Source organism: Camponotus floridanus, unplaced genomic scaffold (assembly GCF_003227725.1).
Source record: "Camponotus floridanus strain SB8 unplaced genomic scaffold, Cflo_v7.5 scaffold1, whole genome shotgun sequence".
NCBI lineage: Eukaryota > Metazoa > Arthropoda > Insecta > Hymenoptera > Formicidae > Camponotus > Camponotus floridanus.
In genome coordinates, this window is record NW_020229214.1 from 5,237,832 (window position 1) to 5,263,434 (window position 25,603).

The 25,603-nt window shown below is 34.3% G+C and overlaps 3 protein-coding genes across 8 annotated transcripts in view; 2 read left to right on the top strand and 1 right to left on the bottom strand.

Annotated features, from left to right (window-relative positions):
• The first annotated feature begins 96 nt into the window (after positions 1–96).
• On the top strand, positions 97–2,621 carry LOC105256500. Its single transcript, XM_011266451.3, has 3 exons — positions 97–372; positions 723–913; positions 2,318–2,621. Exons 1-3 carry the CDS (start codon positions 323–325, stop codon positions 2,617–2,619), a joined length of 543 nt encoding a protein of 180 aa, XP_011264753.1. The 5' UTR covers positions 97–322; the 3' UTR covers positions 2,620–2,621.
• Positions 2,622–13,597: 10,976 nt separating this feature from the next.
• On the top strand, positions 13,598–18,489 carry LOC105256502 (proclotting enzyme). 2 transcript variants are annotated; one of them, XM_011266455.3, is made up of 8 exons: positions 13,598–13,779; positions 14,478–14,614; positions 14,702–14,832; positions 14,894–14,988; positions 15,379–15,682; positions 16,862–17,106; positions 17,655–17,815; positions 18,037–18,489. In XM_011266455.3, the coding sequence occupies exons 1-8, from the start codon at positions 13,680–13,682 to the stop codon at positions 18,196–18,198; spliced, it is 1,335 nt and encodes a 444-aa protein (XP_011264757.1). In that variant the 5' UTR covers positions 13,598–13,679; the 3' UTR covers positions 18,199–18,489. The 2 variants fall into 2 exon arrangements, with proteins under 2 accessions (XP_011264757.1, XP_011264758.1); XM_011266456.3 differs by having other exon boundaries at positions 14,544–14,614.
• A 1,335-nt stretch (positions 18,490–19,824) lies between these two features.
• LOC105256501 (atrial natriuretic peptide receptor 1) overlaps positions 19,825–25,603 on the bottom strand; it is a 90,029-nt gene continuing 84,250 nt past the window's right edge. For all 5 annotated transcript variants that reach the window (XM_025411207.1, XM_025411176.1, XM_025411150.1 and 2 more), the window contains 2 exons: positions 23,091–23,182; positions 19,825–21,027 (listed from right to left, as the gene is read on the bottom strand). In XM_025411207.1, the coding sequence (XP_025266992.1) occupies positions 20,380–21,027; positions 23,091–23,182 (740 nt within the window). In that variant the 3' untranslated portion in view covers positions 19,825–20,379. The remainder of the gene's footprint in view (positions 21,028–23,090; positions 23,183–25,603) is intronic.

Below are 25,603 nucleotides of genomic sequence, written 5' to 3' on the forward strand. Positions count from 1 at the left end.
GTCGAGACTATCGGTGTGTCGTATGACACGTACAATATATAACTATAGCAACTTCGATAACATCATGCACGAGAATGTCTGTGTATATAAGTGCAGAGAAACGACGAGCCGCACGACAGAACGTTACCAGCGCTAGTGCCATATGTGTTGCTGAGTCGCCAGTGCCTTTCGTTAAGAAATAAGGTGTGTACGGTATCTAACCGGATCCTTCATTGCGGTTCTCCTTCAGTGCAACGATTGTGAGAAAGCGAGGCATTTTTCTCTATACACTTATCTCGCGAATCAAAAATCGAGAGAGATTTAAAGAAGAACGCGAGCGAAAATGGCCACGCAAATCAATCACTTCGTACTGATTGTTACACTGTTGATCAGGTCAGTTATGCATCTTATCATATCCAAGGTGATATTAATCATCGCTACTAAAGCAATCTTATTTGGCTCATACTTTGATATACTACGAATTAATAATTGTAAGGCCGAATAAGGCAACTTGCTTTCATTTGCACCGAGATTTACCTACGACGTATATAGCAGATATGATAATAGCATTGAACTATTTATATCATTACATGCGCCATTATATGTCGAAGGACATGTGTGTATTGAATCATCGCATAAGCATCATTGGAGAAGCTATTGTTCTGTGCGCGAATATAGATAAAATATATAATTGATTGTTTATCTGATAATTTTTTCATAAATTTGTATACATAATGTTGCAGTGTCATTGACGGAGCAAGCTTCGCAACGATTGGCGATTGGGTTAACGATTTTACGAGCAATCTCAATCGTGATCTCAGTAACATGCATCGACAAATTAATGAACAGGTGGCACAAATTAATGAAGATGTGACACATCTCACCGAAAATATTCAAAAAAATGTTGAGCAAACAATTCAGAATCTACCGAGAGGTAAGATACTTTACAATACATTGTTAATTGGTATCTATTCAATATAAAAATTTAAGAGCACAATACGATAAAATAATCTTACTAATTTATGATAAATCGAATAGTTATATTTAACTTTCATTCAGCTTTCGTTTGATTGATATTAATATAAATGATTTGATTATATTTATATAAATAATAATAAATAACTTAAAATAATAGTTAAATATTTCTACACCATATCTTTTGTGTTTATCAAACCTGAAATATAAATATAATCAATCTCTCGAATCTGTATTGCATTACAAAATAATTTCATCGTTTTTCTATTACTTTTATTCTATTATTTTTATCTTTTTAATTTTTAATGTTTTACATAGTTTAATATTATTTTATTTAATTACACTTTGTTGTGTCTGTTTTAATCAGTTATTTTTTTTGTCAAAATATCCCGGAAAAGTTATCAATATCTCATATATATATATATATATATATATATATATATATATATATGAGATATTGATATGAGATATATATGAGATATTGACCTTTCCGGGATACATACATATATATATATATACACACACACACACAATGTGTACTATGTAAATATATATTTTTCATCCTTGTTGCGCGAGCGGAAGAGAGGTCGACGAATTTGCATAATAGTTCAGACATGAATCATGGCTAGCAATACTCTTCGTGTTAAAATAAAAATAAAGCGTTTAAAATGAGATGCGAAGAATTGCATTCAAAATCGCATCTCATTCGCCGTACAGCCGTTCCTTTCACTATCAACCGAGATACGGAATACACACTTGCATTCTCTTTCAAGTCTCGAGGCAAGAATCCTTTTCTTCTATTCAATCGGTTCATTAATTCGATATTTACGACGTTTAATTCCACGAATTAGAACCTTTACCTATGCATTGGTCCATATAGCTTCCGAAGCATTTCAAATCGCGTTAATAATGATTAGTACCGGAAAAAATTACATTTTTCGTAATATCTTTGAAATCAAGCACCGAATGTTGATGATGCTGTAATTTAAGGGCAATTAATTAGCGAATGTATAAGGTGTCTTAAAACTTTATATTGTCCGATTCAAATATAATTTTATTTATTGTGTCAGGTCTTATCATTTATTCAAAATTCTCCGAGCATTTCTTTAAATATCATATTTTTTTAAATATATGAACTCGGACACGTCAAACTTTCTATAAATTTTTTAATTTTACTAAAACACTAATCATGTATTAATCATATTGATCAATTTAACTTTCGAAAGATTCATATATGTGTCACGAATAAACGATTATTCATTTAACAATTAGTCATTTAATCTGTTAATACTAAGACCGCATGTTATTTATGCAGCTGGTTGTAATCGACGGTTGAAAAAAATTTATCAAAATTTGTTCACAGATGCACAAGGAAACATAATAAGCGTTAATGACAGCAGTATTATAACCACGAGTACTGATGGCACGAAAATTGTTACCTATATTGATGGTATATCAAGAATAGTCACGAGTGGTCGCACACCAAATGGAGAACCATATGTACGTGACGTCGTAGAGAAACGCATAGGAGATATGCTTTATCACAATGAAACTATTTTGAATCCAAAAACTGGTGCCACCGAAACGATTGCCTGGAAATTGAACCTCGCAGTTCCAGGTGCCAAGCCGGAAATTATTACGGATACAAAGAAAGATGAAAAATAAAGCAATATGTTTTCTGTTTTTATTATTATATCCTATACTTTATTATATATCATTTATGTTTCGCTTATATATAAATCTTATTTTAAATAAATTTTGCTAGGTCAATAAAAGAAACACATTAACGCGCTGTGAACAGTTTAATAAATAGCAATGTAAAAATTAAGAAAAGATAATTAAATAGATTAGGCTAGATAAGATAGTGGTCTAGATAATTTGTAAGAATATATTCTGATTCATAATAAATTCCTAGAATTTCTATATCATTGAATTTCTATTTTGGAATTTCATACAATGTTTAGAAAAATATGTTTTTTTCATATAATAATTTGAATGTTAAATTTAATTTGAATATTAAAATGATATAATTATGCTGCAATTTTTTTATAAGCTACAATTGATAAGCCTACAATTTTGCAAATTTTTCGGAATATCGTTATCTGCGAGTCCAGTGAGAACGCAAACTGATCGTAAAGTACGATAGTAAAATTATGACTTATACGAGAAAAGTCATACAATTATCGTGTTGCGCGAACCGATAAAGTAAGCATAGAAAATTTTTAATAATGGTCTTGTAAGAGAGTTTGAATAATAAATAAACTTTCAATTAAAATATGCGCTGATAATATGGATTTTGCGATATCGATGTTTGCTCGATATTTATGTTGTGTGTATCGCGGTTTCATATTATGTACAACTAAATAAGCATTTATATTAATGAAGAGTCTTCCATATTGTATACTTTAATTCAATTGTAATATTAAAAATGAATAAATAAATATTGTAAACAATTCTTCTCGATTAATCAATGCAAAATTTGATAGTACTTTTATCTGCTTCTGATTACAATTAATAAACTTAAAACTGATCTAATATATTTATTTTAAACAAAAGCTAGTAATATAATCTAAAAGTTTAATACCATTTAAAAGTTTAGTACCATTATAAAATAATGATAATAATACAAAACAACTTCAGTTTTTAATCAAATATTTTATATTAAAAGTAAATATTCACGAAACAACTCAATATGTATATGAATAATGTAATTGACTGCTTTTTGTTGCACACAAAATGATAACATGGCAATGCACTTTCGAGAAAATTTTCGTACTAATATTAAAACATTTTATAAATAAAATGTATTATGTATATATTTAATATATACCGAAATTTGTAAGCAATATACTATATGTATAAAGTACCGGAGAATTTTTTCAATTGAATGAGGCACGCGTGAAAGAAAAGGATGAATAAGAAACGAGATAAATTTACACGAAAAAGAGATTTGACCAATAAAGAATCATTTGTTACGATATACGGCTACAAAATTTTAAAGGCGGAGAAAGGGGGAACGATTCGTGCTTTCGACGCACATACAAAATGTATACGCGTATGGGATACAAACGCGACGTACATATATATTATTATTTCACAATGGCGTCGAGAAATTCTCCGAATCACAATAAAAATATCGTTATCACATTCATAAATGTATATTATTAGTAACAATAAAGATGTTTGCACATTTCGTGTTTATATTTTCGATAGTTTTATAATCGTCTGACGATTACTTTCATTTCGTCTCGTGAGACTTTATTATCATATTTATAGAAGTTTTTAACGTGCTCGTAAAAGCCGTATTAAAGACTACAAAAACACCGCATTATTCATTTTCACGTTTTGTCATAAAGTGACGTCCATCACGAAACAATTTTCAAACAAAAACTTTATTCTTATATAAATTCTTATATAACGCGCTAGTTCGCAAAGTTTTCCATAATAGAGATATAATTTGCATAGAAGAGGAGTAGAAAAAATTGCAAATAAATTAACAAACAGTATAAAATTATGAAAAATAAATACACAAATATACACGTTTGCCTGTATATACGAAAGAGATTTCGATAACTTTAGCAATACAAAGAAAATGTTTTTTTAAAATATTTGCCTTGCTACAAGAAAATAGATGAAAAGTAATTATTGAATCATATGATGCTCGGAATTGTATCAAAATATATATTTTTTGCTCTCACAAGTAATAAATTATGCAATGACAAACATATAATAAAAACAAAAGTCGTAGAGTTTACACAGCTCATTGTTGAACGTGAGCTTTTAGAGAAAGTAAACGAACACACTTTCCTCTTTTTTGCCGTTGTTTCGCGTTCGTTTCTACGCCATTGCCGGTAGATTTACATGCATACAAAGGGATACGTAATACGAGACTCCCTCCGCGCCTCTCGAGAAAGGATACTCCCACATTGGTTTGAGTACGAGATCGTTCGATTTTTTTTTCTCTTTTAATGCATGTGGGACCATTGTCTACGCGTGACCACAACCATGAAACACGTGGGTGTAAGATCGTAGGGATCACCAAACATTAACTTGGCCCTTAAAATTTGATTACTGCAGAGTGTCGATATATTACGTTCGATTCCATAACTCCTTCTCAGGCTCTAAGAAAATATACGTACTCTACAATGGATAAAAATAAAAATCGGAAAATCTCTGAAAATGATGACGCATCAATAATATCGATCTATTTTTCTTTTTCCCTTTCCGTATATTCAGAAAGGAAATATTTCAAGAGAAACACTTGTGTATCGCTTTACGTTGATGCTTTAAAATGTATGTTCCAGTTTCCAGATATCGAATATTATTTATATCGTCCGTGAAAACATAAATAAATGATAAATTCTCGCGACTCGCGTTTTACCCCATCGAGAAATGGAACAACCGTGTTGCATTCCACAAGTAATTTCCTCGCGATTGGACGACGCGCAGATTTCTTCAGGAGATGCATGAAATAAATAGTTATTCTTCCGTCTGTTTATCGGCGACATGCTTTCCTGTCTTTTCCGAAGCAAGATTCCCGTCTTCAATCGAATTGAGTGCTGTACTCAAATAATCGGTGAACGAGGAATGAAATAAGAATCGCGGGATGCGGAAAATCGTTATCCGAATAAAAGCAAGCTTGCAAGGATTTCGTGCCCTTTCCGCGCGCTCGTAAAGTTAAAGTTTCGCGGTAAGTCATTAAAATGCATGACTCTCGCGGGATGAAAAACTCAACGAGATGAAATCTCTACGACGGGAGCGTCTCGTTAGGCTGCTAATTTGTCAGGCTCGGTGACACAGGGTCCCCGAAATACATCGTTACAGATGGTAATCGTGGAAAGACCGCAGGAGAGGTCATCTCATGTGGTAAACGGAAGCGTCGAGATGAGAAGAGAAGTAGGATTCCACGCGAAGCGGTAGAATCTTGATTTACGAACGGAAAAGAAATCCAGAGAGAAAAAAGTTCTTCCCGCGGAGGAGGAGAGGGTTTCCTGGAAGATGCAACGTTTGAAATATGGATTTCCTCATCAATATGGACGGCTCAGAAATTGCCGCAGCTTCGTACTCGCTCTTGAAATATATGCGTAGCAAAATATGAAGATGACCACTTTTCAAACGATTAAAAAAAAATATCTTTTTATTTTAAAATATAAAATCAAGTGAAATAGTTTTATTTTATGACACGTTAAATTTTATCTTTCATCTGATGTAGAGAATGAGTGTAGATAATTTTATATAATGTTGTCTAAATAAAATATATATAAATTGCACCATAAAAAAATCTCGGAAATTAAAAGTTATTAGAGAAATTCACTTACTAATAAAATAATTTTTTTCTGATTCGATATTTGTATTAATTAACGGTTACGCGATGATTACGTGATGATATGATAATGACTCGAACAATGTCTTCATTTCACGAGAGCTTTTACATCGAAATGCCTTGATAGCGGCGCTAATTACTGCAGAGATATATGCGTGCACACACGTATGTATTTGTCATCTCGAATGCAAACTGACTCGGTCTCCAAGATAATAACAGCGTACACATGATTGTTCCCCTTTTTTGAATGTTTTTTTGTTCCCTTTTTTGCATCTTTGCTCCAGATGCGATTCTTTCTAGAATTTTACCGAAACTCGCATTTCCATCGCTATATTAATTTTTATTTTATATGTCAGTTGTGTGTGCAACGCTATGAAGCGCAGCAGTTGCGTGGACGTGCGACTCGTAACTCTTTGGAAATTATGCAGCGCATTACCGTTTCGACGTTTCGTTACTTTACGAGAGTGCAGCCTCGACACTCCTCTTCATTTCTATTTCTCTCTTTCTCGTTCTCCCTCTTTATCTTTCTGTTGCATTTTGGATCGCGCGCGAATTTCACCGACGAGAAGATTGGGCTCAAGGTAAGATTGTAAGAAGCTTAATTCGAGAAAGTTTGACTCTCTTGATATGTTATACAGAATATAGCCTATGTTGATTATGACAAATAAACGCGTTTGTCAAGAATAAACATAATTATTGCTCTCATTTTTGTGGATCAAAATGTCAAAACTGTTCGAAATTATTGCATTTCAAAAATTAATTAAGTAAATATCTGGCATCTCCAGATGCTCTCTGCATAAACAATAAATTTTAAAGTAAATTTAATTTAATGAACGCGAAATATCATGTTTCTTTAGAATTGATTAAAATTTATTAAATTATAATTTTAATATTTTGATTATTTGAATAAAAGGGCTACGTTTACTGAATAATTTCAAATTGTTTAAATATATAATATGCGATAATAAAATATAAAAAAAATTAAGTTATTTCAAGGGATATTTCAACGCAGGCTCACTTTAAAATTCGGGATCGATCGACGAAGCAGGGTCATCCTGGCGTTTGTGCGAAAAAATTATATGTCTCTTTGTTGCGAATTTGTTGGCGCTTATTTGTTATGGCATGTGCATCAGATAATCGCTACAGATATTTCTCCTGGCGCTTATTAATACCATCGCTATTATCGGTGCCGCGATCGTATTTTTCGCGATTTTATCGTCGCGCGCCTACAAACTTTATGATGTCGTAATTTAACGGCCCCTCAGAAAACAGGCGTACCGACGAAAAAACCAACGGGTAAATAACCCGATATGGTTCTTCAATTTCGAGAGATTCTCTCGCGACCATCAGATCGGAGTTTCACTCCGTCGCGTGCAGTTACCAACTTAATTTCTACTTTATATACCAATTATGCCATTTCAAAGCGCACGATTTCAAAAGCGACATCGTTTTACTTCGTAACCCGTCGCGAATTATGGTCAAATTATTGCGCTTCGATGTTTCGTTAATTTACAAGGCAATGTATCTTCAGCACCCTCTCCGATCAACTCTGATCGTATTTTCGTCCCTCGTTTCCACCTATGTGCTATTTATTACTTTTTCACAAACGTGACGAGGGTAGTTTTTGTGTCATTAAGCGCTAATAAGGGTGATGTTTCACCGGAATACGAATTTGCTCTCTAATGTTTAAGACGTGATCAGAAAATATATTATTCGAAATACGAGCAAAAACTGCGAAATTAAAATTAATTATTTCATTACATTTATAGTCATCACCGCTCGTAATTTTAAAATCCATGATTATCGTTTAACAAATGCTTAAAAAAGATTATATTGTACATTATAGTTAATCAGCGTTTCTGCTAATAATCGCGTTGTGAAATAAATTTGGAAATAAACAGAGAAAGAAAAGTCTGTCAAAGAGATTCACGCAGCAAAAAAATTGCATATAAAATTAGACATTTCAGCTGCTATATATTTTGCTTCTATATATATTTGAGTTCGGATGAAAATAAAGATTAAAACTTTCAGAGTAAACTTAAACGGATATACCAGCGGAAGGTGAATATTGCAGGAAAAATTGTCAAGTGCCGGAGTTTCCTGCGGAAATGGACGAGTCTACAGCGCAAGGAGACAAATTGTTTTTTCCGACGAACGTAATCTCAAGGGCGTCACCACTCTCCATCGCGTACTTTCTTATCTACGATGGCACGATGGGGTTATAAAGTTTCGAGATAGTAGAACATTCGTCCCGCGAGGCAGACACCGATTTTATTACGGCTCTTATGAGTTAACTTCTTTACGGCTCTCTATTTCCGGATATTCCACATTTAAGCGATATTTTTACTTGCACAACGCGCGCCTAGTTTTTCTCTCGTGCCGTACTTCTTGCGAGCTTCATTTCGTTCCCAGATGAAATTTATAAACGAAAAGAACCCGCGGCTATAAACGAGTTTATTAAAAGCGAGTCTATTAAAATTTTCAATCCGACATGTAAATGTAGATCCAGAATGAATATGGGCAATCAACCAAGCAACCGTTTTTTCTCTTCAAACTTCAAAATTAGATTAATTATATTCGAATTATATTTAATCTCTTGCAAACTTGAATTATATTTACTCCTTGCATTTTTAATTATTTGTAGAGACTTCTCGAGAAGAAAATTGAATTATTACAAGTTTAATTTTCCTTGAATAAATTTGATTATTTTTATATTTCTTGGCAATTAATAAGAGATATTACAAATTTTATTTAATCCTTCATTTAACAGCTATTTGGATCACCTTCTTTTAAGCTATCTCTAATTAAAGTTGAGCGATTATAAGCAATTGTAATGATTATTGATTCGAATACGTGACAACATTTCGTAAAAAAACCTAAAACACAATCTTTCTCGTTGTTAGCCATCGGTTTTAGCTAAGTTAGCGCTTAGTTAGGTCCAGAGAATCGAAAGGGCGACGTGAGAGATAGGGGCCCAAATCTCGTTAATGCTTTGCTCTTGTTTATTATATTTCTTCTTTAGCACATTCTTCTCTTTGATCTTCCAAAAGATGGTGGTTCCTAAGAACTCCCCAATCATCTTTTTGTCACGTAATCAAAATATAACACAATTTCCGATCTTTCATAATATACTTTTCAAATGTCCTTTGTATATAACTCTGTGGGACTACGGTTTTTATAAGCATTATCTCTATTTGCCGTACAAAAGTAACTAAATATTATCTCTATTTGCTATAATAATTCGCGCTTTCATAGTGATACTTTGTATTTCGCGTAAATCAATATTGACTACAACCTGACGGATAAGCGTATCTGCCATGTTCAAATTGTAACTCATTCAAAGACGAAAATAAAAAACGAATGGTCAGCGATACCTTTTCATAAAAAATTAATTAACATACATAACATGTTTTATATATTAATTGCATTAACTAATTGCATTACGTTCCATGTACAACACTACAATTAGAGAGCACTGCGATGTATTGAAGTGAAAAAACTTCCTCGTACCTCGCGAACAATTTCTTTTGCCAGAGTTCGAGCGTGCAATAAAACGAACCTAAGTTTTCTTTAACTACAGTCGCATGAGCGTCGAAGCAATCGTAATTAAAAATCGATCCTTTCGTTTATCCCATAGAATGCTGACTGTTGTATTCGGTTCTTACATGCTGCGAACGTGTCCCGTTAACATGTATTGATACGTTTATTGAAATTCCAACGAGAATCGTATCTAAAATCCATCTGAAGAAAGCAGAGCGTCCACGCGATCTCATAATTGCCAATGTCGGAATTAAATCTGCCGAGGTATAAGATAATTGCCGATTTTATATCGAGATTGCGAAAAAAGGTTTTACTTCTATTGCCTGGTGTTAAAATGATTCTTGCTCTTTAAAGCGTTGAATGGAATTGCAATGAAACGCTGTCGACCTTTTATATTCCAATTTTTTTTTTTAGATATCTCACATTTGCAAGATTGGAAATATCGTCGATTCTTCTATTTGTAGATTGATTTGTTGATAACAATCCCTTGGAATACCTAGCTTAAAAAGGGTGTAATCAAACGAGATGAAAGAAATGTATCCTCTCTTTTTATCTTCTCATTATCATGCGTAATATATAATTTAAAAAAGTTGATTATTGAAATATATATTCTAAGACAAATCATATTTTAAAGTGGCTAAAGTTTAAATTTTATCGACCGCTTCTACAAATATCATGCATAATAAAACGACGAGTTATTAACGAAGCTTTACTTATTAACCCTGTCTACTTTGTTATTTGACCCTAGATTGTATCTTTTCTCTCTTCCATCCAAACACGAAAAAAATAAAAATGTATCACGTAGAAGAGGCACCTTTAACACAGGTAGATAACGACGCGCAAAGTGTTACACGATTATGCGTGCCAAAGTGACACGCGGAGCAAAAAAGGAATATATACGAGGTACCTTAAATGGTAATGCCCCGGGTTTGCCCCCAATCACCATCTCTCCGGATTTCGTTCTGTTTCTCTCTTAGCTGGTCTTTCTCTCCTTCTCTTCTTCCTTCGTCACTTTCCTCTAGAAGTATGTGCGCAGTTTGCGTCTCTCACTTCTTATTACGGTAACTATCGAGGTAAAGGTATCTTACGATCGAATATCTTCGAAGGAAGATCGTAAAATTGATATGTGACGCCGAGAAATTAGGTTGCGTTAAGTCCCTTGTATATTATTTTAAACGTATCCATCGTCACCTGTCTTTGGCAGTCATAGTTGGATAACACATTCTTTGTTTGTAGAAATCAATAACTTAACTTCTCTTTATTACATCCACTTACATTTTCACGAAATCACAAAGACGATATATCAAAAGATAATGACATGCGCGGTGAAAGTAGTAGAACGAGAATAAATCAAGTTCTAAAAATCTTCTCAGAAGTAATCACATATCGCAAGCATCACTTTATGCACATCCATCATCGTTCAAAATCGTAAATGCGAAAGGCTTGCCGATACGACGTCAAATTAATCTTACTCACAAACGAATCAGGATGGAGATCTGTGCTCTCGATCTTGTATAGCAAAGCAAGTCTACGGAAGATTTCGCGGTGAGACGTGCCGCGCATGTGGGTGATGACAATTTCTTACCGTGGCGTCCAACTTTGATACTCGAACATCTCTCTTCCCACCTTCAATTCTTTATCGTACACACATCCTTTTTTTTTACAAAAATATTGAATTCTGTCTCGTTATTTAAAGAATTTTTTTAAAAATTTGCAACGTTCTTGTTCCCTTGTAAAATTGCGTCGAGTCAATTTCGGTTGCACGCAAAGCCTCGTAAAAACGCCAAGTTTCTTGAGACTACAAAGAACTATATCTGAGAGATGACATCCTCCTTGATGCAGCGCTGAAGACGGATTCTGGAACGCGAGCGATGAGTGGCATGACAGATTTACTGTTAAACTTACAATGCAGCAAATGCCCGCGGCAAACACTCGCAAACACTCGAAGGATTCAATGTCGAGCGTGTCTTTTGTACAGCTACACACCGAATGTGTAATGTTAGAAAATGAGCGTAGAGAACGTGCGTGGCTTTTGAGCATTTAAAAACTTTTTTACAAAATACTACATCATCCTAGTACGAGGATGTCGCTTCTCTCAAAGCATCGCGGATTTAACCGTATTCTCCTCTTTCACGAGACGCTTCGTTCAAGTCGTAAATAATTGTCATAAAAGAGAAATCTAGCACATTTTGTGTTTTAAAAAAACGAGATTATTTGATTTTATAAAGATTAAAGACTAATCTATATATATATTTCTTGTTTCGCAGTTCCTAAATTTTTCTCTACATTTCTCATTTATATTTGTTGCACAAAAAATTCGCGAACTTTTCGGATTTCCAAAACAGAAAAGCTGTAAGAGACAAGCGGGACCCGTTATCAGCACAGTCGATTTCATCTCATTCAAAACGATTAATGATGCGTGCATAAATAGATAGCCAACACACTGGACGCAAAATATTGCGTAAAATAAATTGGACTTTGCGTTTCTCAATCGCAGTCTTCTATTCCGTTCGACCGTTCTTAAAAAGTTTTGAAATAACCGATAAACCCATATCTGTCATTTAATGCCATATTAGACATGTTTATTTAAATTCTATGTAGCCTAAAGGGATACTGCATACACAATACAAAAGCGAAATAATAACGAAAATTAAGAGCAACAATTATTCGCTGTGAAATTCATTGCTTATTCAGCGAATATTGCATCTCGGTCACCTAAATATCCCAAAAAAATCCCCACTTTTCATGCAGGTGCATCTCTCATAGATGAATGCACTTTGTGCGTGTATGCGCGCGACTCGACAAAGTCAATGGCCTAGACATGTATGTGGGTGATGTCCATTTTCTCGAGTATGTAGAAACGAAGACAGAAGATAACTGAATTTTATCTGTTGGTTTCTCGACAGAGAGAGAAAGAAAAAGCTTCGTCTTTTTTTTGGAGCATTCTTATTTCGTTTGCGTCCTCTCGTGCATTTATCCACGACTCGTTCATCGCGCTCCTTTCATCGTATTCTTTGGATTCCATCTTTCTTCTCCGCCTCTCGAGATCCTGCAGCAGCGCGGGGTTTACGTTATTGAGCGTTTAATGAAACGTCAAACGGAATCGAATATTTCTCGAGTTACCGGTCGTCCATTACTCCGTCGCTTCGACAAGTATATGCGTCGGCATATTCGCATGAATTAATCTTTGTTCAGATAGGTCGTGCGTAATTTCTTCCCCGACCTCCACTCTTCCTTGAAATAACTTCTGATCCGCGACCTTACTCTTTGTGGCAATTAGGCCGTATTAACGTGATGGGTTTATTGAATGATCGGAGCCACATAAAAACGATGTGTGTCGAATCGATAGAACGGCACAAAGCACTTCTAATAATTTGACAGAATGAATGTTGAAACGAGTGAGAAATAATTGCAAATAAATTTTAATTAAACATCCACTTTTTCAATTTAAGAGGCATTTTATTAAAATTTTCGATTTTATTTTCTCTCTCTCTTCTCTCTTTCCTCTTTTATCCCAATAAATTCCTAAAAATTATTTTTCTGTAAATATGTTAGGTATGTTCGAGTGCAAATTAAATAATTAATCTATTACGGCCTGTATAATAACAGTAAAGATATAATGATAGTAATATTATCAGTTTTCCTTGTCTTGTAATCTTCAAGTTTTCGAACGCCTAATGGAAGGCATCCAACTTGAGGAAACGTTTGCTGGGTTCCATATGTCGCAGGCGAGTGTGTATATAAGTGGCGGCTTTCCGCATGTCAAAGTCATTGTCCGTTCTCTAGTCGAGGCTGTCTAAAAAGCCACCGTCGCGCTCCTGCTGTTGTCATTCAAGAAAAGCCGACATCGACATTAATTTAAATGCAGACGTTTACTAATGTCTATCAATTTGTGCTACTCTCTTTATTGTGCATCCTTCAATGTTACCGATGCCTTCCCACCGATTTCAAAAATGCTACAGGTAAGCATTATTGTATATTAAATGAAATCTTATTCTTGCTTTGTAATGCAAATTAAAACATTGCGAATAAATTTCACTTTCAAGCTTAAACTTTAAATTACTTTAAGCCGTATCTCTTGTATAATATAAATATATAAGTAGTAATGTAGCAATCAGTAAAAATACTCTGTTTTTAATAACATAAAAAGAGAACATAAAAAGATTTAGATGTTTATTAAAGTAAAGAGAGAAATATATATATAAAGTTTATAAAATCAACTTGTGCAAAAGATAAATATATCAGTATTTTTTTATAAATTATAAAATACACTAATATCTGTGCATTCATAAAAATTAAATATTTATAAAATTAGCAAATAATACACGCACTTTGACCGCAATATTTTTCAGAAATGCATTAAATGTAAATAAGCATAATAATTAACATCTATTGTGAATCGCGATTAAATAGGTGACAAATCGAGACTCATTTTACGTCTCGAAAATTTCAGAAGATATTTTTTTTTTCAACGGAAATAACCGAATCGTGTTATGCTGATAATATATCTCCCGGACGCTCTATCCTCGATGGTCCTCATTAAATTTCATTGTGTATCAAATACACGTACTTATATATGTATTTACACGTATAAACATAGCATGCGATAACGCAAACGAGTTCATCGATATTTGCATATAATGCATCCCATATTTCTCAGATCTAACGATAGTAAGGAACCGAGAATGGGAACATCCTCTGCATCAAAACCTATTCCGATTTCCAGAAAACATTTCGCATCCGTACTTTCGCGGCAAACGATTTATCAATCTGGGTCCCGGAACTTTAAGCAAACAAGTATGTTATCATGGTGTTATTTATAAATTCAGAATATGATGAAAAAAAAAGATATTTAATAAATAATAGTAATTAATGTTTTCATAGAAAACGCATCAAGCTTGTATCGCGCCGGGCAATCAGCCGGGTCACTGCAAACATTTTAGCGGATGCGTCCTTGAGCAATTCCGCTTGAACTTTGAGCGATTTATGGATTATATGTGCATAATTGAGCAAACGTAAGCTAATATTGTACTTTATGCAGCGATCATTTCCATATTAATGTTTTCTTCGTCGCAGATACATCGGTGTGTGTTGTCCGGATAGCATCGTGACAACTCGATCGGATAAAACCTTCGACGATGATTTAGCCAGCGTGTTACCAGCGATTGCAAGTTCGTATAATTACAATAAATCCACAATTACAAATCAATTATTGATACTACCATTTATTTATTGTAATTTTGTGGAAAATTTTTATAAAGATTCTCTTCTCACGTATACTGCAATGACGAAAAATTTTCTGTAAATTGAATAACAGAATCACAGGATTGATTTCGCGCAATATTTACCTGTAAGAGATGCCTTTATCGATTAACATCTAATGTATTTTGATGGAAGCGTAACACACGTATACCTTTTCGGTTAACATAGGCGGTTGTGATAGGCATAAACATTGCCTATCAAACGCACACTTGTCAATGCTCACGACATCCGCATGTTTGCGTACGTGAGTGACGTACGCAAGAAACGTATATTCTTCAAATTTTTCATTTTTCCCGTAGATCTTGACGATGACAAGGAGGAATGGGACGAGAACGAGAATGAGCCATCCACTGACGACAAGGATGCAATTTCGCGGAATAACGCGACTTTGTCCGATATTAAGGAAGCGATGAGGAAATCGCGAAGACCCAGAGGTTGTGGCACGACCACAAAAACGAAGATCAGAATCGCGGGTGGCCAGCCGGCTGATCCTAAAGAATGGCCGTGGATGGCGGCTCTTCTCCGACAAGGCGCGATTCAGTATTGCGGGGGTGTATTGATCACCGATAGGCATGTTCTTACCGCGGCGCATTGTGTTTACAGGTAAACTACTTGTAATATCGTGTAATCCCTTGCAACGCAAAACCGAACGAATTTCGAAAAAAAAGTTTAATGTTACTTCAACTTGAAAGTGTGAAATGTGTGTATGTGAGTGTAAAATTTCTTTCAATTTTTAATAAATGCCATTATTTAAGCGCGCGCATTGTGTCATAAAATATTAAATATTTTATGCTATTTGAATATTTTTTTCTTTCTATGTATACTCCTGGACAAAATTAACGCATAATTTTTTTTCATTTTTTTTTTTAAACTGATATTTAAATTTTAACAAAAAATTTTAAAGAAAAAGTGAAAAAAAAATTATGCGTTCATTTTGCCCAGGAGTATATAAAATTTATAAATTATTAATAATTAATAAATAAACGGGCTTAAAGGAGCAAATATTAAGAACATTAAAGTTAAAGACAAAGTTTACAAAACTAAATTTAATATGTAGAAAAAGCAATAATGACACAATAGATCGCTGTTAATATTATATAATTTAAGTTGTAGTGTTAAATCATAATACACAACCTCGCAACACAATTGATATCATCTCAGATTTATTTGAAAGTTTGACGTTTTTTTGAAGGTTTTTAATTTATGATGATATCATATTTGAAGATTTTTAATTTGAGATATCAATTGTGTTGCGAGGTTGTGTATTATGATTCTACAACTTAAATTATAATATTAACAGCGATCTATTGTGTCATTATTGCTTTTTCTACATATTAAATTTAGTTTTGTAAACTTTGTTTTTAACTTTAATGTTCTTAATATTTGCTTCTTTAAGCTCGTTTATTTATTATTAATTTATATAGGAGCCACTCTTTAGTTTAATTTATAAATTATAATTCTGAAAAAAAATATTGTGATAAAATTGAAACTAAAAAATGAAACTTTTGTTGACATTTATATTTTCGTACATCTTAAAGTTTAATAATATGATTATAATCTGGACGATATTTCAAGCTCAAGACATTCATATTCTCGCGGCCCCGGTGTTTGACGGTGATCGCGCTTAGACTTTATAATGTTCTTAGCGTGTCGGCACACTTATGTACCTTTTGTTCCGAGACTGTAACGTGTGATATATACGCACGACATCCGTTTGTCGTAACCATGAAATGAACAGTTACGCGAATTACAGTTATACCGCGTGTGCATTGTTTTGTTCAGGTACAAACCGCGTGACATCACGGTGAGACTCGGCGAGTACGATTTTACCAAATCCGATGAAACGCGTGCATTGGATTTCATGGTTTCGGAAATACGAATACATAGGGATTTCAAGTTAACCACTTACGAGAACGACATTGCCATTATTAAAATCAATCGACCCACAACATTTAATAGCTACATCTGGCCTATCTGCCTCCCGCCGGTTCAACAATCGTTCGAGAATAAGAACGCCATCGTCACAGGTCGGAAATTTCATAAATATATATTATTTTTTAAACGAAAAAAATTATATGCGCTAAACTTTATTGATTTTTCTTCAGATTCTTTTTACAAATTTGTTAAAAGACAAATTATTATAATTCTATAACAGATTTGTTATTTTTTAAATAATATTACATTAGATGAAGAGCTTACTCACTCTATTATTTATTTTTTGCACTCTGTGGATATTTATTTTAATCGTAGCTGCAAACTTCCCGTAAAATCATTTCTCTTATTTTATCTCTGCTATTATACAAGATCAGAAAATGTAACATGATATAATCGAGGAGGAGATCATTTCTCGTGCAAAGATAAGTCGAAAATAAAATAAAATTTTTTGATTTTTTCAAAAACAGAATCTACAAAAAAATTTTCTTCTGCATTTTCGATCTATTTTTACACAAGGAGGAATCATCCCTTTTTTTTTATATTATTCACAATTTATTTTGTATAAATAATACGATACGTAAAAAAAAGTTAAATGTATAGATTATGTTTGTAACTTTTGCTGAGAAAATGTTTATATTAGGATGGGGTACGCAATATTACGGAGGACCTACCAGTACAGTACTAATGGAGGCCGCAGTGCCGGTGTGGCCTCAGGAAAGATGCGTTCGCAGCTTTACGCAACGCATCCCGAATAGTACCCTGTGCGCCGGCGCTTACGAGGGTGGTCGCGACGCCTGTCAAGTAAGGCAATGATTTATTCACTACAAACAAAGTGGCAGACGTGCGATGAAATGTTAAAATGCGCATTAATCTGAAAGTCTTTATCCTTAATGCCACCCTATCTCCGAAGGGAAAGAGGATCCGTTAATATTTCAAGACGGCTTATAAGATGGATACGCGTTTTAAAAAATAGATCTATACATAATACATTACCCCGGTGTCCAATAAGTCTCTTCTTTCAGGGTGATTCAGGCGGTCCATTGCTACATCAACTTGGCAACGGCAGGTGGGTCACCATCGGAATAGTATCCTGGGGAATCCGTTGCGGTGAACCTGGATTCCCGGGGATATACACCCGCGTGAGCTCTTACCTCGATTGGATATTCGCGAACGCCGTATTTTGAACGTTATATTTTGAAACCCGCTCCCGTTCACTCCCCTTTCCCGCCGATCTTTCATATGTACCAAAGATTTTTCTATCTTTTTATACATATATCTAAAGATTTTTATCGCACTTTTATGTATGACGTGTCCAATAAAAACTGTCTACTAAAACAATTTTCCTTTTATTACAATGCAGAATAAAGTAAAAACGTGTGCGGCGTTAATAAGTTACACGGAGGGGACACGCCGAGCTAATCAGACAGTTTTTTTGAAAACGATTAAACTTTATTTTCGGAATATTCATTGGTACATCGTTAAAAGAGAGATTGACACAGATAGAATTTCACTCTTCACGATGCCTCATACTCGCGAATGCGAGTGTGTATTCTCTCCCTTTCTCTTTCGTCGCATCGTCGCATACCATGTTTACAACAGCAAAACCACGAAAAATCATCAACCACCTGCACCGTTTGTCCATACATTAAACACATGTGTACAACTGCGACCGCATGTGCATATACCTGCTCTCCTATATGTACGGATGTTTGTATGTGTGTATTCGTGTCGCAGATATATGCACTCGCACTCTCGCTATTATATTTCAGACACGTTTCATAGACTCGTTTCGCGAGAGGCCCAGCCTCCGTTCGTTACGAGCGGCTCTAAACATCGATGTTTGCTACTGGTAACTTTTTGCTTTCTTGCAGCCATATACATCTATAATATATATATAATCTAATCTCGTAACATATACATGTATCTGTGTGTGTATACATATATATCTCTTTTTCTCTCTTTTATATATTTATGTATAACATTTTGAATATGTGTGTGTTTGTGTGTGTGTGTATGTTTTTGTATGTGTGTATGTAATAAATTCTCTGTGTCGTATATTGCGCTCTGTAAGTACATGCGCATTACGAGCGGTATATTTGTTATATTGCGCATGCAACGACAAACACACTGTGGCTGATCTAGATGCCTTGTGATATTTGTTCGCAGATAAATTCCGAAAAAGAGAAAAAATATGTCAATAGAAAAAAATTGAAAAAATATATTGAGAGAAGAGCTTTCGCACAAATATTTTTATAAAAAGTATATATATATATATAAATAAGATCGAAAAAATTCATTTTTTTATGATTAATCTTAAGTCAACTACACCAATGTTAATAAATTATAACTTCGGTCCAATTATTTCTCTGTCCCATTCTAAATAATTTAATAATATCAATAAAAAAATTTAAATAATCATGAAATTAGAAATTAAATTTAAATAATCGCGTTAATTGAAATTCGAAATTGATAAAATAAGTTTCTTGAAATCCTTCAAAAAGAGAATTTAAAATTGTGCATATCCGTGGTTCTTTATTTAATTCCATGTATAGGATTTTCGGCGGGGATCAATCGCGGCTAACACGAGAAATTTGCCGCTAAATTAAGCGCATTGCATTTTATGTGTCATTGCATATGAATCGTCGAATGTTTTAGTTTGAATAAATAAAAAGCATACGTGATCGGTAATAATACTGTGTTCATATGCAAGAGACCATAAGTACTTTCGGCAAGAGCATATCATCGATCATGTATCCCTCTATAATTAATTGCTCCTTCTTCAGGTTTTTTCTGCTTAAATCTGAGTTCGCTATCCATTCTTACATGCGATATGATAATCATCGCAATATTCATATTTGTTCTAAATTGCGCTAATTGTTATCGGTAAACTTTGGTTCCATAATACCTTGTAGAAAGAGATCACTTTCTGCGAATTTGGAGTTGGTCCTTGACTCTGTAGAGCCTCGCCTTGTCAGCTACATCTATCATTAAGAGTGTGAATAATGTGTCAAAAAAAATGTCTACCAATTGATTAACTACAATTGCGATTCAACAAATATTTCTCAGAAAGCTACAAAATTAATTACGCAAGAGAAATGCATAATAAACCTGATTGAATGAGATAATTGTTGTCTCGAAGAGATCTAATTCTTGAATCGTAGAAGCTGAGTTTTGACAGCATTAAAAATTCTTCATTTTCCTTCCTCTTATAAGTCTGTTGCTTTCGTCTAATTCTTTCTCACGAGTAACGGATCAAACAAAATTCCGATCGATGTATCCAAGTATCGATTCCAAGCTCGCGGTATCCTTTGAAGATTCGGTAACTGATAAAGCGAATGCCGCCAGCGGAGAACACTTTAAGAGAGCTAGACCCTGGGAATCGCGCCCGCGGGTAAAAGAAGCGGTGCGTTGGGGCCGCTTTCAGTGTGATTGGGCATATTCTCGGCCGTTGGATAGACTTGGTGCACGGAGTTGTTCGCGTTGGATGAGCCACTCGACCGGTTGCGAGACGGCGAGGAGTTGCCGACGACAGTCCGCGACGCTATCGTCGATTTCGGCGCACCATTCCCAGTCATGGCGAGACCACAAGTGGGATTCATGGCTATTGCGGTTTTCGGCTGAAGCTGATTCGGAGCAACGGACGATAGATTGGTCTGAGTCGAGCCTTGGCCTCGCGGTTGACCCGTTAAACCCGGGTGCTGTGATTCTTGTGGCCTCTGTTGACCCAGATGCCCCTGCTGTCGAGGCTCCTGACTCCTCGATTGAATCGATTGTTGCTGTTGAGCTGAGTACTGCTGATCCGACTGGCCTTGAAATTTGTGCTGGCCAGTGGGTGGAAGCGGGCGTTGCTCCAGTTGCTTCGGCTGCGTCATCTGAATTTGAGCGGTACCGGCAGGAGATTGATCTTGCAGAGTCGATATCTGGCTGAATGTCGTTGTGGGATTCGCCTGTTGCACATTGTTATTCGTCGGTTTTTCGCCCATCAGCCAATAAGTAGTCATGGGACCTTTACCCTGCGGATGTTGGCAAAAACGAGGGGTTATTTCGAGAGTTAAAATCGATCCGGTCTTACTCAAGTTTCATGTGCAATTAGAAAATCCAAGAGAATATTTTGCACAATTTATCTTTATATTATTTCGATATATATATTTTTTCTCTTATACATTATAAAAATAAATCATATAAAAAACTCGTTAATTCTATCAAATCTATTAACACAAAGTATAAAACAATTAAATTAAAATCACATTATATTATAGTTATAGTAGTCTAGATTAAAAATCATAGCGCGTAAAATCACTACGCACTTTCAAAGTTTTAATTGAGATGATTTTGTGATAGAGTTGACTGTAATACAACTATTGTGTCGCTTTGTTACACGATGGCGATCAGCGAATGCATTTAACTCAGTTACGTTCGTGAATATTCAAACAAGCGGCAACGTATATTGTCCGATGGTATGTGGTACTTGAATTTTAATCTCGGCAGGCAAGCTCGATGTACGCACGAATTGCCAAGCCAAGTTCCTGCCGGCGCTCTCCTACTAATTAATTATCATACCTCCGCTGCATCCGTTCTCTCTCTCTCTCTCTCTCTCTCTCTCTCTCTCTCTCTCTCTCTCTCATGCGCGAGCGCTGAACTTTGACCCGAATTGCACGGTAAACGATTCACTCGTGCCTGTGTCATCATCAACGTCTGCACTCAAGCAGATATATTTAATCGATCATCTAATGACAAGCGATGACGACGTTTGACGTTTCACGGTCGCACGACCAGGTAATCATAAACCGATCGCATAATTCTCGGCTCGCGTAATAGTGGAACTTAACGTCTACGTGAGGATTAACGAGATCGTACGATTCAACGTAGTTGAATGATTACCTTGACATTCGTCCCATTTCTAAAATCCATTACGTGTTTATCGTATTATTTACTTTGTCGCGACGATGGTAAAATAATTTCGGCGCTGCTGAAATGACTGCCGTCGGTTTACGCGTTTATGCGAATTATTCTCTTCCGGGAAAACGGAGACAGATTGCATTTGCGGACAACAGGCAATGTTAGCGACGCGACATATGCATATCGAGCGAGAATATAACGCTCTCGGTTACGGTACAACATCTGTGAATAGATCTTCTATATATGAAACGAGCAACTGCGTCGGGCATAGTTTGCAATTGCGCGATTTACAATTCCTGACTCTAGGGATTGCGATTGCCAAAGTTGAGAAAGTCGAGTCTCTCGTTGAAAGAGTATTGCTTATATTATACGTTTGAAACTGAAGGGAAATTTTAAAACTTAATATAATAACTAGAAGAATAAAAAAAGATTTTATATTAAAAGAGAAAAAATCTTAATGAAAAAATTTCAATGTTGCTTCAAGAATTTTTATCACTCTAACATTCGATGATGGAAAAATATATAAAATAAAATAGAAATATAATTAATATAAATATATTATTAAATATTTATAGAAATATATTAATAAATATATTAATAAATATTAATAGAAATATAATTAATATAATTAATATAAATTGTAATTATAAAATACAAAATTAATTACAGAAACATTTTAAATAGTTGCAGCAAATAATAATGTACTTGGAGTCATTGCAAGACATCGTATATACTCTAAAGATACAAATACCCGTCATTAAATTAATGAAACATGAAGAGCATCGTGCGTACTTATTCCACTGAGAAACTCGACTATCGCTTAATTGTACAGGAAAAAAATTCGCGCAAAATATTGTATATCGCGAGATCCGCAAGATAAGATATAATCGTAATAATCACCTATATCCATCTTTCTGTCGCGAAATGCCAATCGCGAAAGTCACCCACTTTTTATCCTCATCGCCACTCGATGATTTTGCGACACGAAAAACCATTCGACAATCTCATAAAGCGTCTTAACTGTGACTTGCATGGCCTCTTATTCTCATTCATCCCCAAGGAAGGAAACGAGAAGTTGGATTTGTGAAATAAGAAGCCGAGCAAGTAGATACATAATACTACACATTAATTTTGAAAAAAAATGAGGAAAATTACACAATATGGACTAAGAACGTACCTTTAATATGACCTCTCCTCTGCAGACGAGTTCGAATGTACCAAAAGTGTCCAAAATTTCCTTTGTCTTCGGGCTGACGTGGATCTTTAAAGCTGTCGCAAAGACAAAAGAAAAACAACTTCTTTTACGCATGTCCCTTATAAAACCTCTTAGAACGCTAATTAGAACGCTTCTTAAAAGAGTAATTATTAAACAGCCAATTAAAGAACGTTAGATAATAGTTCGATAAATTACTTTGCAAAATACTGAGTAATTTTTTTTTAATTTCTTTCAAATAATATATTTTATATTTCTGATTAAAAATTTCATATTTTAAAGTATTCTCATATTTTAAGCTTTAAAAACAGTGACTTAATATTATTTGGATTCATTTAATTTCGATGAAAGGCCATACTATGCCCTTTTCCTATGGATCGCTTCAAATACTGAAATTTGACGACCGGCGGGCATGAAAAAAAAATAAATAAAATAAATAAATTTCGTCAGCTTAAAATTCGCGTTCAAGGTAGCTTTTCAAAGTAACTGCACGTAACGCGAATAAGCTTTGAATCAATAGTTTCCAATGATAGTGCACTTTGTAGACGGCTGTATCCCTTGTAGTTTCAACACAGCGCACAATGACACGAGTTCCATGTACATTTGATGCTGACACAATTGTTCTGTGGTCATTTTCTATGTTACTGGACATTACAAATACAAAATGTTTCAGAAACGTCTATTTTAATTTCAATGCCGTTCTTTAGTGTTAAGATCAATTTTATTTGTAATCGATATGTCAAATATTTAATATAAATCGAATTAAAATATATCAAGTTATGAAGGATCTAAAAGAAAGATCCTTTTCTTTAATTAATAAAGATTTTAAGAACAATTATTATAATAATGCTTTACTCTAGATTTTCTCTTCTAATTTTTACCTGAATGTAAATTAACCTTTCACAGCACACACAAACATACCGCTAAACTCAACCAATTCCACGAGGAATAACGTTCAATAAAATTTCAAGCAGAGAAAAGCATATTGTAAATTCGCAAAAAATTTTATGCGCGAAAAATAAGCAATTTGCGCGAACAAAATAGGAGCTCGTTTTCCCCTTGAGCGAGAGTGCCCAAAAAGCACAATAAATTATTCATTATTCGAAAAAAAACTGCAATTTGTAATAATTATCCAAGCAGGAGAAGCACGAAATGTCACTTTGTGTTCTGAATGACGAAGATAACTGTCATACAGCTCCTTCATTAATTTCGCGGTTCGACGTGACCTTTAAAACACGACTTAAAACACGACTAGATTTATTTTGACGCATCGATGAACAACTGACGCATCAAGATGAGAAGGGAAAATTTAAAGTCCTTTGACACGTAAACTTCATATATCTAAATTACCAATTAAGATTACCAAAAAACTTTCTGTTGTTACCAGCAGTTTCGCTTTTTATAGAATTAAAGTTGATCGAAAATCACGAAGATAGAAAAATCAGATAGAGCTTGATATTGCCAATTTCCTTTCCATTGAAAACAAGGAACATATTCAAGTTATTCATAAAAATTAAAAACAAATATAACAAATATAATATATAAAAGAAATCGGGAAAATTTTTTCTTCGGATCTCAAGATTGCTAATCATAAGATATTATCGGTATAAATAGGTATAAAAAATATAAGAAATAAATCGAGCTGATCCGTAAACAATGTAACTAGACTATAAGTAAATAAATCCGCACTATCGTACTTTCTCGAGCTGCTCGTCCAGAGAGAACTTTTAATGGAATTTAAAGCGATAATAAAGTTATGCGCGCGTTGATTGGAACTTCCGTCGTCAGTGACTGGATGCGCAAGTTCGATTACGATACAGCCAACGGCCAGAGCGGATGATCACAAATATGCTAATCCGATATACGTATAATTTTCGTATGATCTCGCCCTGTTTCTAGAGCAACCTGATTGCGTTTTCTACGGAAAAAGAAATTATAGCGCGATTGTGCGATCGATAGCACTAAATCCTTTATTTTAAATCAGTTATATAACTTTATTACAACGGATCTATTATGCGATATAATACGTCAATTATTTTACGTAATAAATATTCCGCGCTACGTAGATGAAACGATAATTGATTAAGTACGTAAATGAATGATAATTGATCAAGTACGCGTATTCACATACATTGCGTTTGGACAATAGACATGTTGCTGTATAATCAATCAATAATCATTAACACATCGATGATATTCATTAGATGAAGATTTGACATGTGAGATACTGTAAATGTTAAAAATCCCTGGAGGAGAATAATATTTTATTTAGTTGGAAAAAAGTATACAAAGAAAACATTATGTGTGTTTTTATCTCATAAATGTCCTTATAAGTGGATGATTTAAAAACTGTGTCGGCTTCTGCTTTAACAGGGAATTTTACAAAAATAATTTTCTAGAGATGTAACATTTACAGAGTTTTATATTTCAAATCTCCATATATGTTATTTACATAATATCCTAGAAATCACATACAT

Excerpts from the sequence above, each read along its gene's own strand:
- LOC105256500 (XM_011266451.3), top strand. The coding sequence starts at position 323 with ATGGCCACGCAAATCAATCACTTCGTACTGATTGTTACACTGTTGATC. Across the intron at positions 373-722 it reads ATTGTTACACTGTTGATCAG|TGTCATTGACGGAGCAAGCT; the intron begins GTCAGTTATGCA and ends ATAATGTTGCAG. Across the intron at positions 914-2,317 it reads AATTCAGAATCTACCGAGAG|ATGCACAAGGAAACATAATA; the intron begins GTAAGATACTTT and ends ATTTGTTCACAG.
- LOC105256502 (XM_011266455.3), top strand. The coding sequence starts at position 13,680 with ATGCAGACGTTTACTAATGTCTATCAATTTGTGCTACTCTCTTTATTG. Across the intron at positions 13,780-14,477 it reads CGATTTCAAAAATGCTACAG|ATCTAACGATAGTAAGGAAC; the intron begins GTAAGCATTATT and ends CATATTTCTCAG. Across the intron at positions 17,816-18,036 it reads GTGGTCGCGACGCCTGTCAA|GGTGATTCAGGCGGTCCATT; the intron begins GTAAGGCAATGA and ends CTCTTCTTTCAG.